General features: G+C 35.7%; 3 protein-coding genes and 1 long non-coding RNA gene across 5 annotated transcripts in view; 3 read left to right on the top strand and 1 right to left on the bottom strand.

Annotated features, from left to right (window-relative positions):
- LOC108756816 overlaps window positions 1-6,181 on the bottom strand; it is a 69,653-nt gene extending 63,472 nt beyond the window's left edge. The window contains exon 1 of the mRNA XM_018500891.1: window positions 5,763-6,181. Coding sequence (XP_018356393.1) covers window positions 5,763-5,921 — 159 coding nt within the window. The 5' untranslated portion in view covers window positions 5,922-6,181. The remainder of the gene's footprint in view (window positions 1-5,762) is intronic.
- Window positions 1-18,162, top strand: part of LOC108756812 (WW domain-binding protein 4) — a 49,969-nt gene that overhangs the window by 8,154 nt on the left and 23,653 nt on the right. The gene's annotated exons all lie outside the window — the stretch shown is intronic.
- LOC108756817 lies at window positions 3,272-5,095 on the top strand. The gene is made up of 3 exons (XR_001939865.1): window positions 3,272-3,387; window positions 4,294-4,796; window positions 4,899-5,095. It is a non-coding gene; the product is annotated as an uncharacterized LOC108756817 (long non-coding RNA).
- Window positions 6,179-12,170, top strand: LOC108756813 (calmodulin-lysine N-methyltransferase). The gene is made up of 2 exons (XM_018500888.1): window positions 6,179-7,358; window positions 11,359-12,170. Exons 1-2 carry the CDS (start codon window positions 6,705-6,707, stop codon window positions 11,710-11,712), a joined length of 1,008 nt encoding a protein of 335 aa, XP_018356390.1. The 5' UTR covers window positions 6,179-6,704; the 3' UTR covers window positions 11,713-12,170.

Genomic DNA, 18,162 nt, shown 5'->3' with positions numbered 1-18,162 from the left:
ATATATATATATATATGCATATATTTTATGTACTATCCCAGTTTAACACAATCTGATTTTAATCTATTAATTAAGATATATATACATATTTCTCTCTTTTTTTTGCAGGATTTTGATAAAATCAATTATATCAAGACTGTTGACATTTCTAGCTGTGCCTACAGCATGTATTATTAACTTAATACTGATATAAATTGAACTGTTTAATACAGAATACAATTTTTCGACATTTGTTATGAATTTTTTTGATCGCGTGATAAAAAAATTTAAATTAAAAAAAAATTCTGCTAGACACACAAGTCGAATAATCGAATTAAGATTCCGTATAATATAAACCGTCTGACGCAATTTCTGGCGATCACGCCTCGACTGTAGACTCCGTTAAATCGAATAGTGTCTTTAGGCGCCCGTTTGCGTTCGCGTCTTCTCTGGGCATATTTGCGTAGGTACAAATAATAGTATCGCCGCTGCGTATCTTACGTCAGCCGCACATGGCGCGAGATGCACGCTCTAGGGATGAGATATTTCGAGTAATCGGAACGGCAGAGAACGGGGATTTAATCGCGCGCCAACATACACACAAGTTTGTCCCGGGCGAACTTAAAGTTAATTAATAACGAACGAATTCGTTTTCTAGATTTAAGATTCTGTTTATAGAAACCGTTTTGCTTTCGAAACAAACAAGCTATGTTTCTACGTTGCTGTCGTTTTGTCTTCAGTTTGTCGATTGTACGTCTCAAATATTTAAGAATGAGAACGGGAGCATAGAATTTTGCATAATTCTCTCATAGCGTATAAGGTATAAGAAAATGAATGAATCAAGATCCTCTATTTCCTTTGTTTTCCATAAAATGGAAGACTCTGATTGGTTAATTTTCTTGTTCTTTATATATTATGTATTATATAATACAATGGTTTATGTTCTAGCCTTAAATTTTTAGGGCTACAGTCCCAAAGATAAGCATAGAACAGCTAGCATAAAATCGTCTGAACCAATGAACATTCAACAAAAAGTTGCCATATCGATTAACATAACATATTCACTGGTCTATTTTGTGCTAGCTACAACAATAGGCCTGTTCTTTTTAGCTGAACTTTTGCACCAGTTCATCTTTCTTCCTTTTCTCTCCAGAAGGAAAGAAGAGTTATGCATTTTGCATGATGTAGCCCTTATTAATATATGTATGATATAACGAAGAATGTCCTCTCAAGAATATTTGACTGTGGAAATTAAACATTTTCGAATGAAAAGGTGCACTATATATACTAAAGGAAGTCTAGTAGCGTCTAAGAGGCCATCGGCTTCACACACGAAGTAAAACCGCGAGTGCTACTGTGGATTCTATTTGTGTCAAACAATATAAAGTAGAGACATATGTGCCCGCAGCTTCACTGCGGTTACATAAGTGCCGACGAGGGGAAACCGTACAGAAACGTGAGCACATCGCCGTCGCTGCTGCGATGGGGAGATCAGCCGCATCACTTTGCGCTTTAATGAAATTGAATTTGCACTCGGGTATGTATCGGATTATACGTTATGAATTCAATATAGAGAATGTCATATCTCTCAAATCACACGTCTTTCAATCTTTGATGCAAGAAATCCATCATGATTTAATTATTAGCTTGTTCCAGTCTTTGGTGATCTTTGAAATGTAATATCATTAATATCACACTTGTAAATTCTACTAATTAATTTATCCTTAATATAGTCATCAAGTAACTTGATTAATTTATTATTAATAGACTTACAAAATAATTCAATTTATTGTAATGCTTATGGAATGAACTTACAATTAGTTTTGACAATCTAGAATCTTTCCTAAGAATTTGCAGAATAAATGTCAATTGATATTATTCTTTCTCCTTATTTTCTTATCTTTTTATAGAAGATTTATATTATACACTGTTATTGTATTATGAATCTGTGATTATTTGAATATTTACTCTCTAAATTTTTTGAAGTGGAATCTTATTCTAAGAGCCAATTTTGAAAAAGAGTGACTCAATTTTTAATTTTTAAGAGTGAGATTTCTATTTTTCAAAGTGAGATTCACACACTCTAAAAGTTTTAAAAAGTAGCTTCGCTGTTAGTGTTCTATTGATTGTCCTTTTATGGTAAAAATTGTAAGATTTTTTGGGTTTATTACAATTTTAAATTTTTATATTTCAGTTTTGATATATTAGTTTTTTGAATAAATGAATTATAAATAATTACGATATTAGAGATATATCGACCGAAACGGTGTCATTGACCGTTTAAAATTTGATTCTGCTATAATTACAACGAGATCGATTCGACGCGCCGTTATAGAAAACGCCGGAGCAATATCTCTCCGCGACGTATAAATATCTTTCCGAATCCCGAAAAATCTCGCAAATAATTAACAAGCTGACTCTCTCGAGAACAGGAATGAGGGTTTAATGGACGTGGCTCGACTAGACAAGTAGTGACGTTTTGACGCGTGCCTCGGTAAGATAAATCGCTAATGGATCCAGAAACCCGAGACATCTGCGATAATATAGGCGAAGATGTGAAGGGATCTCTCATCCGTCGTAAACGTAGGAATATGCTTAGTGCTTTTTTCGGTATCGTCTTTCTGATGAATAATTCCGTCCTGCGTTTACTTTCTCGCGAAAGTGAAGGAGCAATCATTTTTTTTTTTTTTTCAGCATTTATAAGTTTGTCTTATGATCGCCACGTAAGTCTAAATCCACAACCCTGCTTTAAGAGACTGAAGCTGTAAAGCCGTAAGAAATTGATCAATCACAGTCGATTATTTTTCTCATATTCGACTGTGATTGCTCGATTTCTCACGGCTTTACGGCTCACGACCTTTAAAGCAAGATTGGACCCTAGACTAAGGAGAAAGAATAACTTCCGAGCAAATGTGCGCAAATAACTTCAGTGAGCAACGGTAAAATTTTCGAGGTTCTCTCGCCTCAGAGATATATTCCTGAGGAAATTGAATTCCGCTCGTATTAGCCAGGTCCATGTAAGTCGGAAACGGTAACTGCTGATTGCCCGTAACTTATTCCAAAGGTGCAGTTTTTCCCCTCCTTTGTTATAATCTTCTACGACGCACATCTCCATTTTTATAGAATGAATTGAAATTCATAGTTCTGTGCGACTGTCGTATCCTATTATTATCTTTAATATAAATTACATCCGTTTTGTTTAAATTAATAGTATTGCGAAGAAAAGCTTTTTTAGCGCACATATATTCGTAGCTATATTCATTTGTTCCGGCTGTCATAATTTTGGCTTCCTTCCAAATCTTGTCACTGAGCGAAGAATTATTGGATTCTTTGTAAGTTTTCTTCTCAGATTTTGTCCGTCGAACAGTGGAAAACACTTAAATGCTTACGATTATAAAAATATACCAGGTGATACGTCAATTAATTTAATTATTTCATTTGTGCTATTTTCTGCGTCGGTTAAATTGAATCAAGACCGTAATAAACAAAATGCATATATTCCTTTATTATTCACATTTTATTTTATTATTCACGTTTACACAAAGTAAAATGCTTGCATTAAATTCCCGTGATATTGAATTGCTGTAGAAAATATTAATATACAATGTTTCCCGTGTTGCTTTTAACTGACTGCGACAGGGGAATTGTTTAAATTACAAATTCCAGATAGTGCGCACGCGTTGCGTTTATTTAATAATAAATAAATTATTCACAATTTGTATATCGGTGCTAGAAATTGATAGCCAATCAAAATCTGCGATGTATAACAGAAAAATATCATTTTACTGTTAAGAAAAGTTCAGTTTATTCAGTTTCAGTTTACTTTTTTCTTTTAGGCAACATTTATCTTTAATAAAGAATTTTTCTTGATAATTAAAAATTTAATTATTACGAATTTAAAAAATTTATTATCATATATTCAAAGCATGAATTTTTTTTTTTTAGAATATAAAAGAATATAAAATTTTAAAGAATTTAATTATATAATAAGCAAATCGAATTTATTTCAATTTAATAATCTTGATTGAAGTATTAAATTTTAAATAATATTTAGAAATATATTTAAAAAAATCGAATTCAGAATATATTTTGAATAAATTTGATGCTTGTGATGAAACTTATGATAGATTTGCGAATATATAACTTTTGAAATACTTGAAATAAGTAATTAATATTTGAATATAGTATTATATTTTTTTTCCGTGTAGAAATAAATTGCGTATGTTAAAACATGACTCATATAATTAATGATCACTTTGTTTCTCCTTGAGCACGAAGATAAATAAAAAATCCATTACATTATTTATTATTTAGGCTACACCGAGCCGTATGTATTGTTGATGATGAAAATAAACGTGTGGCGGATCCAGAATTCCACCTTTTTCGCTGCCGATCGAAATTGCGATCACGCGAGGCGCGATTAACAGACGAGAAGCGATCAACGGACGTGCTTTTCGTCACTCATCCGGAAACTTAGGCCAAGATTTAAACATTAGTTTCGTGACAGTTTAATATCTACGCCTTGGCACGAGACGCGCGAAGCGCACTAGCTACTAGATCTTCAGTAGCGATGTTGAAACCAGACTTATGACACGCTCGGATAAGCCGGCCGTATATTATAACGGCATTTAATACCGCCCATTGTTCTTTTCCCCTGGTCTTTATTATAATAATAAATTCGATATATCTGCGCGTGAAGGGAGCACGGAGCGCCACGTGTTTCGAGCCGTCGTCGTTTCTTAATCGTGGCAGGATCAAGGGAGCGGATAGAAACTAAGGCTGATACAAATGATCCGACGTGGAAGCTTACGATAACTGTAAGACCTTGTGCAAGACTTTGAATTTATTATATAAAATGTTTAAAAAATTTTAATGCGCAAGGATTATGGATCTTTATTGTGTACGTTCATTATCAATAGCAACCCCACGCAATTAAAGCTTCGTAACTGGAACATCTGTCCGAACATTCACGTTCTCGGCTTTCTATCATCGACAAGTTACAGCACTCGTATAGCTGTAATAGATTGACGGGACGAGGAGTCGTAAAAATAGGAAATAAAACTTACGATACGATCGCAGGCGGTGAGAAATAATTATATCATCGAGCATGTGCCAGCCAATGCTGTGAATGTCATTTATTATATTTTAGTTTATTAAATATTATTAATAACTGAAACATCTAAAAATTTAGGTAGACACAGGTCTAAAAATAATTTTGTTTAGACCATTCAAATAATTAAGCAGAATACAGTTTAAATTGTCATTAATATTTAAGCGTTCTACATAACTATTTTTCTACGTAATTTTTGTACATAATTTTTACTCCAGAATGCTACCAACCGAAGATTGATAAAAAAACGGAGGAAATATGCATTTTTCTACATAATTATAGCTTGAAAATTTAGTTAGATACTGATCTGTGAAAATAATTTTGTGTTGGATGATTAAAATGATTATATAGAACGCTTAAATGTTGATGAATTTATATTGCGTCCTTAATTATTTTACTGATCCAAACAAAATTATTTTTAGATCTGTGTCTATCTAAGTTTTAAAATACTTTAGCAAAATCATTTTTTTCTGAACACTTTAACATATGAAATGTTTGCGAACGAATATTGTCTTACAAGGAAATGACAATTTTCTGCATATACATAATAAAGAAAAAGCGGGAGCAATAAATTAACAATTTAATACAAAGGGCTAACGAACCGTAGAAGTTATTTTAATAACAGAAATTCATACTTAAAAAGTAATAATTAAAAACAGACGTTTCTACTTACACATGAAGTCATTAGGTATCGCGTGGAGCGATAATGTTCTATGGTTCTCTCACGATAGCCCTCGTTCGAATGACAAATCTCCGAGAGTTTGCCAGTATAAATCATCATAGCTTCCCTCAAGAAATTTCGACGAATTTCGGTGTGCCGTTCAGCATACATAATAGCGGCGCGGTTCAGCAATGCGGATTGCAGGCTCACTATTGAACCCGATTCACCATTGAGCTTCGAATCTCAGATAGCTCAGACAGAACATCTTTACGAAAGCGCAAAGTATACGTGCACACACGAGGAACACGACGTCTTGGGGAATACCCGCGGAGACGGTGCGGAAGGTGGACGGAAGAGGATCAGCGCGAGGAAGAGGGAACGAAGAGAGACGTCGCGCAGGCGCTGATCCAACGCGTGGAGAACGCTCATCGTCCGCGTGGCGCGAGTTAGAACTTGACTTGGTGCTTTTAGTCTTGTTCCATCCCTTCGTCCATCCTCGTCCTTGTCGGGCGAGAGCAGCCCTCGAGGCGGATTATCGTCAGAAAGGAAGTATGCATTCGGTGTCTGGACCGGTCGCGGTAAGAAGAACGCGGAGCCGACGAGGATTCCGCCCGATCCGCCGACTGAACCGGCAAACCATTTATCAGCGATGAGGAGGAACACGCGTCGTCCCCACGTGCCTTCCACAGGTTCGCAGCAGCAGCGAGGTGAAGTGAAAGTTCATCGACGACGTCTCCAATAAAAAAGCCTTCAGACGAAATTCTTTGACCAGGAGATCATCTTTCCGGTGAACATCCACACATGTGATTGCACGCGCTCGAAAATTGACACTTAAACCAGGGAGAAATAGTAAGAAACAATCTTACCTCTGAAATATAAAATTTTATAATCTGAAAAGAAAATTCTAGAAATCGTACATGTTATCGAGCACCGATCGATGTGCCTGATCGCGATATGTCGCAGGAGATTTTTTCCCGTAGGGAGACACTCACGGCCGAGACGAATGATCCTCGTAATTCAAAAAGGAGTACTCGCGCTCTACGTCGATGGCGCATCCTAGCCAGAGCGCTGACAGGCTCGCCAGAGCCGATCGGCAGCGAGTCTGACGAGGAGGTGTCGGTGAGGCGATTCACCAGTTTCGGTCTGCTGAAGTGTGCGCTGCTGGAAAACATGCTGGCGGACGGCGAGTTCAGTTGGTGCGAGTACTCGACTCAGCTGGACGGTCGGTCGTACAACGTGCAGATACGTCGGATAAGCAAGTGTTTCACAGCGAGCGAGCTGATCGGCTTCAACAATACTGGGAACGTGTGCGTGTGGCCGTCCGAGGAGTGTCTGGCCTACTATCTGCTGAGGAATCACGGCCTCTGCCGGAGTCGGAACGTCCTTGAACTTGGCGGTGGCATGAGTTGTCTGGCCGGTGTACTCGCCGCCAAATACTGCAACCCCAGCACCGTCACCCTCACGGACGGTAACGTGACCAGCGTCGACAACGTGCGCTGCATCGTCGCCAGGAACGACATGGCGCATCTGGTAGAGTGCGGAGTCGTTCAGTGGGCTCAAGCCGCCAGGGCCCTTCGACAGACGATGATCAACGGTAACCGCGTTAAGGTGAATGCCCAAATTCGATCTTGAAAGGGCGATTGATAGCCCGATGTCATTCTCAATGCTATAACGATTAAAATTGCGCATCGACACTATTGCATTGATTGTGAGAGAAATGTTTCGTATGGTATGTGGCCTACGAAAATTTTCTTACTTTTTTTAGTGAAAAATTTTGTTCTGATTTGGCTAGGCTAATTAAAATTTTTTTAATTAAAAAGCAAGTCAGTATGGAGCAAGTCAGTCGGCAGCAAACAGGCGAAAATTAATTATTAAGAGGACTTTTTAGTCGTTGAAGAGACACTCGATAGGTCACAGAAATCGCATCTTGAATTGCCTTAACGATTTCCGAAGCTTCCAGATTTTCTGTAAAATTTCATTTTAATTTAAATCGCAGAAGGATTACGGTAGTTCTTTGAAATTGTGTATCGTAAATACATTTATTCGCCATCTTTATTTCTTCAATGTGAAACGTATTTCCATTGCTTTTTAATAGGGTGTATTCGATGTGATTTCTACGAGCAAAGAATTGTGGGCGCGTAGTAAAAAAATACAAAAAAGCATATCCTCGATATTGAAACGTGACAGGGATGCTTGCTGACAATGGTATTATACGCAGCTACAAAAAGGCCGGAAATTAAATATTGAAAATGTTAATGAGAGAAAGGCATTTTTTAACTTTTATCATCACGACGCAGACGTTAACGTTTACATTAAATAAAAATCTATTCGTACATTGGCTACTTAGAAAAGTTAAATTACCATAAATTCGTACAATAATAAGAAATATTATATGCGTTGGAAATTTTTCCAACACCCCTACTTTGGAACACCTACTTTGTTTTCGAGCTGTTAAATTCCCGGCGGTACGTACAGGTTTTACAATTAGATAAATCTTGGAAGTGCGAGAAAGTTAAACATTTGCATTTACATGAATTCCAAGGATCCGCCAAGTGACTTTGGGAATCGAAGGGTCAGCTTCGTACTTTGCTAATCGCGGTATAGAATTCAGCTTGGTCGCCGACCCTGCGATCGAATAATGCGTCTCGTAAACTCCGACCGCGACGTGATTCGCATCTGTAACGAGGACGATAGCGACGAGTTCGCTAACCGTAATCGACGACGGATCATCGGATATCGACACGCCCGGTTTCGCGGTTGCACGTTCTGACAGCAACGCGCTACTCATTGCCACGATCAATGAGTCATTGCGGTCATTGCGGTCATTGCGGGCCGATGAATAGAAAAATTGAGGCTTTGTCAGGGAAGCATAATGCAGTCGGGAATCACAGAATAAATAGAGGAACGATAATCCGCGATCAAAGATTTGTTCGTACTTTCGCGATAATATAGAGTTGGCTCTTTTGAAAAAATTTCCCTGAAATCAGAAAAGTTAAGGGCAAGAGAGATTCTGAGAGTTTGGCAAAACGATAAGTCTCTCCCTAAGTCTGAGTCAGTGAATAATCAAGAGTTATCGGTTCCAAATATATTCATTGGTATAATATATTCAGTGAATTTACAGTGCAATTCAAGTAAAAAATCAATGATACATGGAATTCTTAATCTTACTTTATATACATTCAATGTATGTTGGAACTAATGTGTACGTATCGGTGTTTTAATTAAATGCTTAAACTTTTTTTCTTTTTTCGTTAAACTTCACTAATTATAGTGGGATATTTCGAACTGATAGTAATCAATCATATCCACTGATTCAATGTTAGAGAAATCAATTTTTTTTCCTAATTTATGCTATTATAAAATATTGTCTAATTTATGCTCTCATAAATTATGTTGTAAAAGGCATCATGAAAGAACGCATCTCTTGCGAAGCACGTGCTATGTTATAGAGTCACGTAACAAAGACTTATTGTAGCATATTTCGAGATGTCATACTATCACATGTGGTTGTCACTGCTTATTTATAGAGATATTCTAGAAAATATATGTGCGAAAATATTATGTTACATCTGAATTCCTTGTTGAACAAAAATTTAACTCAGATTTTTTAGATCAATATTGCAAATTAATTTTAATGAACTTAAGACTTCTCACAGATTAAAATTTATCCACATATTGTAATGCCTTCAATTTTTACATATCGCTATCATATTCTGACATTTCTAATTATTTTCAAGTAAAACATTAAAAAATTTAAAAACCCTACCCCAAAAAAGACTATTCTTAAATTAACCGTAATATATGTATAAGAAAAAATCTTGTAATTTTGCTTTAAAGATTTTAGTCTTAATTTGATTGAATTTGTATTGATGTAAGATTTTTAATTGAGCAAGTCTTGAATTAAGTGCAAAGTAATACTTGCGTCAAAACAAATTTAATCAAGACTAATTAAATTAAGACTAATATCTTTGAAGCAAGATTACAATATTTTTGCTTATATATGAGTATATTTTGGTTGATTTAAGAATAGTTTCTCTTTCTTTCTGTGTAGTAGCTAGAAAATGTATATACTTGATGTCCTGTGTATTCTTCTCGATATGTACCGCGAAGAACAGTCATATGAGAGCTTAGAATCCCCGCGTCTTTGCGATGTCCGGTTCAGATACATAAACACACCATTCGGATATTTCCGGCTAAAGTATCTAAGCTCCATTTCCGGTAGTCTTTATAATGTAGCCTCTATGCTCTTCCGGTAGTTCGCAACATTTCACGCAATTGACATCTTTTTCGTGGGAAATTTCCGCTTGACCGGAACCAATGAAGTTTTTCACTAGCTAACCAAAATCGAAGATCATTCGACCGAGATTAATTGCAAAAGCGGCCATTTGACTTCGGCTATTTATACGAAAATCACTGTTTATCTGAAAAATTCAACATTGAAAAGATTGAACGTCTTTCCAACGTATCTGATTTTTGCGGTCGAATTTCTGTAGATTTCTGCTTTTTAATTTGATACACTGAAAATCATTGAGGTCATTTGATATATCCTTTATGGGAGTCAAATAATAAAATAAAAATATGGGAACGATGGTTATTTTATTGGTCAAGTCGAAACCACGAAACATATCGCGAATAAACTTGATCGAGATGTATACATTTCACATGGAAGAAACGGTTTTGCTGAAGTATCTAAAAGTTTAGCTAGATACAGATTTGAAAATAATTTTGTTGAAATATACAATAAGATTCTTTCTCCTTTCTTGGCAATGTAAGCTAAAGTAATTTATATATATATTCTATATAATAATAAGACTCTAGATGTTAAACAGTAACAAGTGGAATTAATAAGAGTCAAGTGTCGAAATTCATGTGCAAATGTAAGTAAAATCTTTAAAATTGTTTCTTAATATATAATAAAATTTTACTACATATATTAAAACTTCCAAATTACGTTATTTTGTTGAAATATCAAATAATATCTGTAGAACGTTCAAGTTGATTGCTAGAATATAAAAAAATGTTTTGCAGCTCGTCGTGCTTGAATTTCCTATATAATTATTATTTCACATAATAGTTCAACAATATTATTTTCTGTACCTAGCTAAATTTTTAAATGCTACAGCAAAATCATTCTTTCCGTACGGCAATTTAAATTCTTTTTTTCGAGTCGATATAATATTTTGCATGTCCGTGACACCAATTACTTACAGATTACGTATAACAATGTTATATAACTTTTTTTTTATTTTTCAAATGGTTTCTGAAAACAGAGATTATACACACTAAAAAAGTTATTTTGAAAGTCCGACATATTATATTATTTTGTCTGATAAAACCGTCTTTTATCCGTCACGAGAAAGTTCACGATTAAAGCTTCTTGAGCTATCTTTTACATTTGTACGAAGTTTCAGATTCTCCCGATTTTACGAGTTGCCAAACTTCTCGTGTAAGTATCCTTTGCAAATATACGAAACGAATCTATCGTTCTTCGAACTTCATACGATTTCAATCAGAGTGTGACACGCGTGTTCCAAGTCGAGATTTGCGAATACATTGATTCTTGTCTCAGCCGCCAGATTGAAATCTGGATTATGATTTCTCGATATAGACCCGGACGACTGACGAAAATACTCGACTGCCGTCGGGTCTTTACAACGTGATCCTAAGCGCCGACTGCCTCTTCTTCGACGACGCTCGTTTGGATCTGGTGGAGACGATCTATGGCTGGCTCACTGACGACGGGGTCGCCTTGGTGATGGCACCTAGACGTGGCACGACATTCCAGAAGTTTGCCGAGGCGTCGATCAAACGTGGCTTCATAGCGCGCCAGACGGAACGGTACGACGACATGGTGTGGTCGAGGCATCTGGAGCTGCTGGAGAATAGTCCGGAGTACTGTCCGGATCTGCATTATCCGGTATTGCTGGAACTCACCAAGCAGAAGAAGACGCCGCCCGGATGATCGGGCTTGATCGACGAGGACGACGAGGACGATCGGCCGGACGAGAGTCTCAGCGAGGAATGAAAACATGTCTGTGAACATGTCCTCTCCTTTTTAAATATGTACACACTTTCTTTGTGTCTGCGCGCGCAATAAAATTATTGCGGAAGGGAACGAATGCATTACTTCCGAGTGAAGATGCGCGTTCGCTGTAATGGGATATAAGGATGTATAAAAGCTGCCTTTATGTGTCGTCCAGCAATGTCAAGGTTGATTTTTTTATTAGTGCGTCTGATAAAACGTTTTAGCGGTCACATCCACTCGCGGATCGATCTTCCGCTCGTACGCATCGTTCCACATCATCGCTGCTATCGGAAAAGTTCAATGAGGAAGGTATTATGTGCAACGTGCGAGAATCGCTCGGCGAGCTCTCTTGAGTGCCCGGTCTTCCTTTCTCATTAATTAATAACCCATGGATATTTTGTGACATGCTCGATATTTTATGAATGAATGCGTAAATCAAAAATACAAATGTTACTCTCTGAATTCTTTAGAATGGTATCTCACTCTAAAAAATGAAAATTGAGCTAGTCTTGACAGAGTGTGGCTCAACCCTTAAGAGTAAGATTTTACTCTTTAGAGCGAGAGTCACTCTAAATGTTTTAGAGAGTAATTATGTCCGTGCTTTTTTAACATCTCATATATTTATTTGGACTGAACTACGTATGATCAATTTGGTAGAGGCGTACAATATTTATTTAAAGCGCGTCTTGTAGCGCGAATATTTAGCAGCAAATAGACGCGGAGTAGTTCGGCGAGCCATAATCCTTCGCTTTAAATTAGTTTAAAATATCGTAGAGCTACACAGATATTATTCTCATTCGCAGCAGGTGAAACTTCTGGCACCATTTTGCACGCGGCACATATCAAGAAATAGGAAATTAACTCCAACGGCGAATATTACAAAATGTTTCGAATTATTGAATTCTACGATGAGGAAGAATGTTGAACATAGGCTAATATTCGTAGTCGTTTCTTATTTCGAGACCGTACGTTAAGTGCGCTTGATATATATATATATATATATATATATATATAAATAATACGATTCTGTGATTGGTTTGTCACATCTTAAAATTGTACTTAAGATCTTAAATATAAGAATTGACTATTAATACTAGCCTTAAACTTATCTCTGAAATATTTATGTCATGATATACACCAGATGACAAAGATTGTATTACAGAAAATAGGTTTTCAATTAGCCAAAGTTTTCGAGGATTAATCGTTGATCTAATAATTTATGGACATAAATCTTTGAAGAAACGTATTTATAAATTATGAATTCTTCCAAAATAGATCGTATAGTGTCCATTATAGTGTCTCATATATTTTTCATCTGATGTTAAAGCATGACTCTTGATAGAAAGGACCTTTCTTAGGCGTACCTGATTTTATATATTGAACCTAGTAGAAATGTCGAAAAGACGATCGAATTTCGGATTAAAGTGTCGTTTATAATAACGGCAACGCGATGCGATACCGGCAATTTTATCTTCAATCATCAAATAAATGTCGACAGTAAGTATAACAGATAACTCGAGCAATCTCTCGAGTTCCTCGTTCTTCGCAGCCGACAGGACCAATTGTATAGACCGAGTAATGTTTAGATACAGCCGAACCATAACTGGTAGACTGCGAAGTCATTTCCAGTAAGTTCTATTCATTGCAAAACTGCGCTAAAAGACATCCCCGTATTCTTGAATAAGGAAGAGAGTATATTGCTACTGTTTAATGCTATTTGGGTCCAAAACTGAAGCAAAATCTTCAGGAGTGAAATATTGACATTTGCTGATTCAGCGGTCCAACGTTGAATTCAAACGCGTTAATGAAATATCAATAAATATTATTATGATTGTTATTATAAACAGAGACAGATATAGATCGTTGTAGTTGCGGGATAAATTTAAGAATTTGAGACGAATTCTTACGCAAGTCGATTTTGCCTTATTCATATTACATACATTGTAGTAATTTATTTATTTATTTATTTAGATGCGTTTATATCCTTATGACAAAGGAACTCTCGAGTATTTTCTAAGCATCTCCGATCGTGTTATGAACCTATTACCTCAAAGGACCAATATTTATAGGCACAATTAAGTCTAGTCAGAATTACCAAACGTACTTCCATTATTGCGTATCTTCTTATACATATATAAGAGTTAAGTGTCCATAAAGTCTCTCTATTTGTGTAAAGGCAGAATTATAATAAATTAAAGGAATTTTAATTTAGACAGGAAATATCATCGCTTGGAAAGAACGATTTTGCTGAAGTATCTAAAAATTTAGCTAGATGTGTGCAGACCTAAAAATAATTTTGGACTATCAAAATTATTATGTAAACGGTTAAACGTTGATGACAATGTTGTAAAAAAGTTTTAACATTTCGGCAATTAGTTTAAACCATTGTACATAATTATATTGATATGGTCAAAATAAAATTATTTTTAAATTTGCACCTAAATTTTTAGATATTCAGCAAAATCGTTTTTTTTTTTTTTTTTTTGTAGAAAGAACGGAAGCTAATTAAGAAAGAAAAAAAAAAGATCGATAATTTTCTAACGTTTTTCTACTGCAGTTGGAGATTAAAATCAGCAAACACGTTTTCCGGAGGCTGTTAATCCACGTGGCTAGACGGGAGAATTTATGGACCCTTTTTAGCCCTAGAGAGCCATTTATGTACATGTGCATTACGTGCGAGAGAATCTCCATAGTAATAAACTATTTTCACTTAAAAGCGCCGCATTTTTCTCGTGTCGCCCATACCTCTCGGACGAAGATAATACAATCGTCACATTGCGCTCGCGTCGCAAGACGTCGGAGAAATGCCGTTGACAAATCCGCAACGATGCGGTCGCGCGTCGCTGCGTCAGAATAAATAATATCATTTAGCGTTCGTCAAACATCCTGCCTATTTCCTAGTCTGTCGTGCAATAGCTATGTTTGTCCATCTTGATTCTGCCTATATGATTAATTATATACGCAAGTATTTCCTCTCATAGAAGTTGCTAGAATCTGACGCAATCTTTGCAGGACCGCCCACCTGGTTTCTTAGGATCGAGGTGTCTCTAATTAAGTTTAAGTGTGTGTCACCAAATTTTAAAAGATTTTAATAGTCCAAACCACCGCAGCCCTGATAGATAGAAGACAAAGGACATTGCGACTTATGTAACACATTCCGGAGTAAAACAAAATATAATAACAATAAATAAAAGAAGTACCAAATATAATATGATATTTTATAATATGTGTATATATAATATTTATAATATTATATATAAATGTAATTATATATATATTTGATATATAAATAAAGAAAATATTAGGACAAAACGTATGGTATTAAAAATGGAAATTCATGGAACGAAGCAGAGCCAACGATGAAAGACACTCTGATTATATAAGTGACAATTAATTTCGTCAAATATCTCAATTTATTTAAAGGTTACATCTGATTGCTGGAATCTAAAAATGAAAATGTCGACAGATGGTTGCGATTAGCATCTTATATTCCGTGACGAATGATATAGTCAAATAAATTACCTAGGAAAGCAAAATCAATCTCGGGAATATCTCGGGGTACAATACCGTTTATTTTATTATCCGACGATGTACGTTTATTTTGGTCCGTCTTAACTGCATGTTATATTTCGTGCAGTGCGCGACATAAGCTTATAAATTCGATCGGTCTAAATTCAGCAAGATCGTCGGAAATTGCGCAAAAATTGTTCCTCGTCGATCATATCTTATAATATTGTATATTACTTACTTTATGTCGGCGTTAACAATTTTTTTCACGCATAGAAGAAAATATCTTTAAATTCACACGATTTTCTATAATTTTTTTCTAAATTTGTGTAAATTTACGTCTGATAATATTCGATATTATTATAAAATATTTTGATGTGTATTTTTTTGTTTCGGTTCAAATATTTAGTTTCTATTAATGTAGATAGTTCTAAAAGTTAGGAAAAAATGAGAAGTTAAACGGAGATTAACGTTAATCTACATTGGTGAAGGTGGACATTAATCGAATTGATAACATATCTCCATCGATATTTATGGGTCAATTCTAAACAGAATCGTAAGACTCGTAATCTGTTCTCGTAAGATCTGTAAGAACTTATGACTGGAGTTGTAATTCTATGCGTACGTAAGACGTACGATCATTCATAAATATTTATACGATCTCTCGTAAACCTTACGGCTAGCAAGAAGCTGTAAAGATATTGCATAAAGTTATATACATTCCACAGTCATAAGTTCTTACCAGTCACAAGTCTTACGGGAAAAAATTATGAGCCTTACGATTCTGCTTAGAACTTTGACTTATTCCTGCAATATTAAGACATTGTTAATATGCAATTTTTTTATATTCAAAAATTGTTAGTTACGATATAACGATTCAGAGAGTCGGCCTATTTTTATATGTAGGCCTTTTACATTGTCGCTTATAGCATTCGTAATTATCTTCAGTGTCGTGGTGGAGCTATAAAAAGGAGGACGCGTCAGCGATTCGTTTATATAATTAGACACTTTCCTCGCCGCGGCCTCATTAAAATCAGTATAACTAAGCGTGTGCGTGCACCCAGGTTGATCGATCGTAGTAAGTAAATTTCCATTGCGTCCAGAAACAGCTCCCACACCGCCCCGGGAATAGATTTTTCGCCTGGCTACGAGATTTGTTAAGTACTTAAGTGCACTCACTATACAAAGTACGACAAGCCCGGCTGCAAAAGAAGCTGATCGGGATACAGCGTGTCGCAAGGAATCTCTTAAGCACCTCTCCTCGTTTCACTTAAAGCTCCGAAATGAATTAATCATATCGATTATATATCAGCCAACATCCGTTTCTATCTCACATTTGTCGACAGCGATTCTATCTTTAATTAAGAGCAGAATGAACATTTCAGTTTACTGAGTGTCTAGGAAATATAGGAAAAATTTGAGTTTAATCTACACGCGAAAATCTCGCGAAAGGGATTTAAATCTGTGAAAAATCAGATTAACGCTTCGGAGCAATACAATCTTTCTCGGAATAGTAATCACGATGATTGGCAAATAGTATTAAAGCTGGAATAAATGATTTTTATATATAATCGCAGATAAAATCCATATATGCTTTGCAAATTAAGTTTATTCAAGTAGAGCATTGAGGCTCGCGAAATTTTATCGTTTATTTCATTAAAATAATTTTTTTGTCTTTGTATGAAACCTCGATTAGCTCAAGGTAACCATACCATTAAAAAATAGTGCTAGAGATGCGGGAATAATGTTAGTATTATTAACGTGTGAAATGGGATATTGCGAAGAGAGAACTCGATAAGAAGGTCAAAACGTCTGCATAACGAAACTGCAACTTCATCCCGAGCTTGTTAGGAAAACCGTATTTTATTGAACGACGACAATCGGGCTTTTTTTCCCTCAGAGACGTGATGCAAATAATCCGAACTAAGTTCGCGGTCATCCTGGCGCGTTTATCTGCATAATTTCCGACGTAAATTTCCCGCCTCGAAAACTTTTCCGCCGCGAAATGTCTTCGCCTGGCGCTGCAACATTAAACAGCCGCTCGGTGCTTCACCACCGACAGATTTCGCGAAGTAACGGCCGCCCTTGTACAATTTTATATATGTACATATTTTATGATGCGTTAGAGTATGTCAAGTGTAAATCTGTATCGTGCATCGTATTCAAGACGATAAATACTCTTACTATAATACTAATAAATACTTTTCTTTACCTTGTATTTTTATCTTTTGTTGGAGCCATAAACGTAATAAGTCATACATATATAGTTTACTTATCTCTGATCTTAGCAACTGTGCTTCGTTAGAAAGAATCGAATATACCAGCATCTTTTCAATTTAATACTTTAGAGAGAAAGAGAGAGAAGCATCATTATTATGCGCTCTGGGACAAGTCTCTTCAAGCGCAAAAACAGTAATACAAAAAAAAAAGGCTTTAAAAAGTACAAATAAAGCAGCGGTAAAACGGCATTAATATAACAAATAGGGCGGATTTGTATGAAATTATCGACAATCATTTCACCGACAATGCTTTAATCGACATTATTTGATTGACGTTATTAATTGACCAGCATGGTGAAATCACTAACAATATTTACATCAACATTCGTTTTATCGAATTTTGTTACTGAATAAGGGTATGTTCCAAATTACGGAAACGCATGCACAGAAAAAAATATTTGATTGAATTAACTGGAATTGTGATGAAAAATGAACGATTCAGAATTCTAGTTAAGTTTACTAGATTTCTGGTTTACTAAATTCTGGTTATTTCAAACAGAATTCTGATAGATTGGGAATTGGTTATTTTAAGAATTCTGATAGATTTAAACAGAAATCTAGTAAACTTCACTAGAATTCTGAATCGGTCATTTTCCACAAT

The sequence above is a fragment of the Trachymyrmex septentrionalis genome, unplaced genomic scaffold (genome assembly GCF_001594115.1).
Source record: "Trachymyrmex septentrionalis isolate Tsep2-gDNA-1 unplaced genomic scaffold, Tsep1.0 scaffold13, whole genome shotgun sequence".
Taxonomy (NCBI): domain Eukaryota; kingdom Metazoa; phylum Arthropoda; class Insecta; order Hymenoptera; family Formicidae; genus Trachymyrmex; species Trachymyrmex septentrionalis.
Note: the sequence above shows the minus strand (reverse complement) of the source record. Positions and strands in the feature narration are given on the sequence as shown.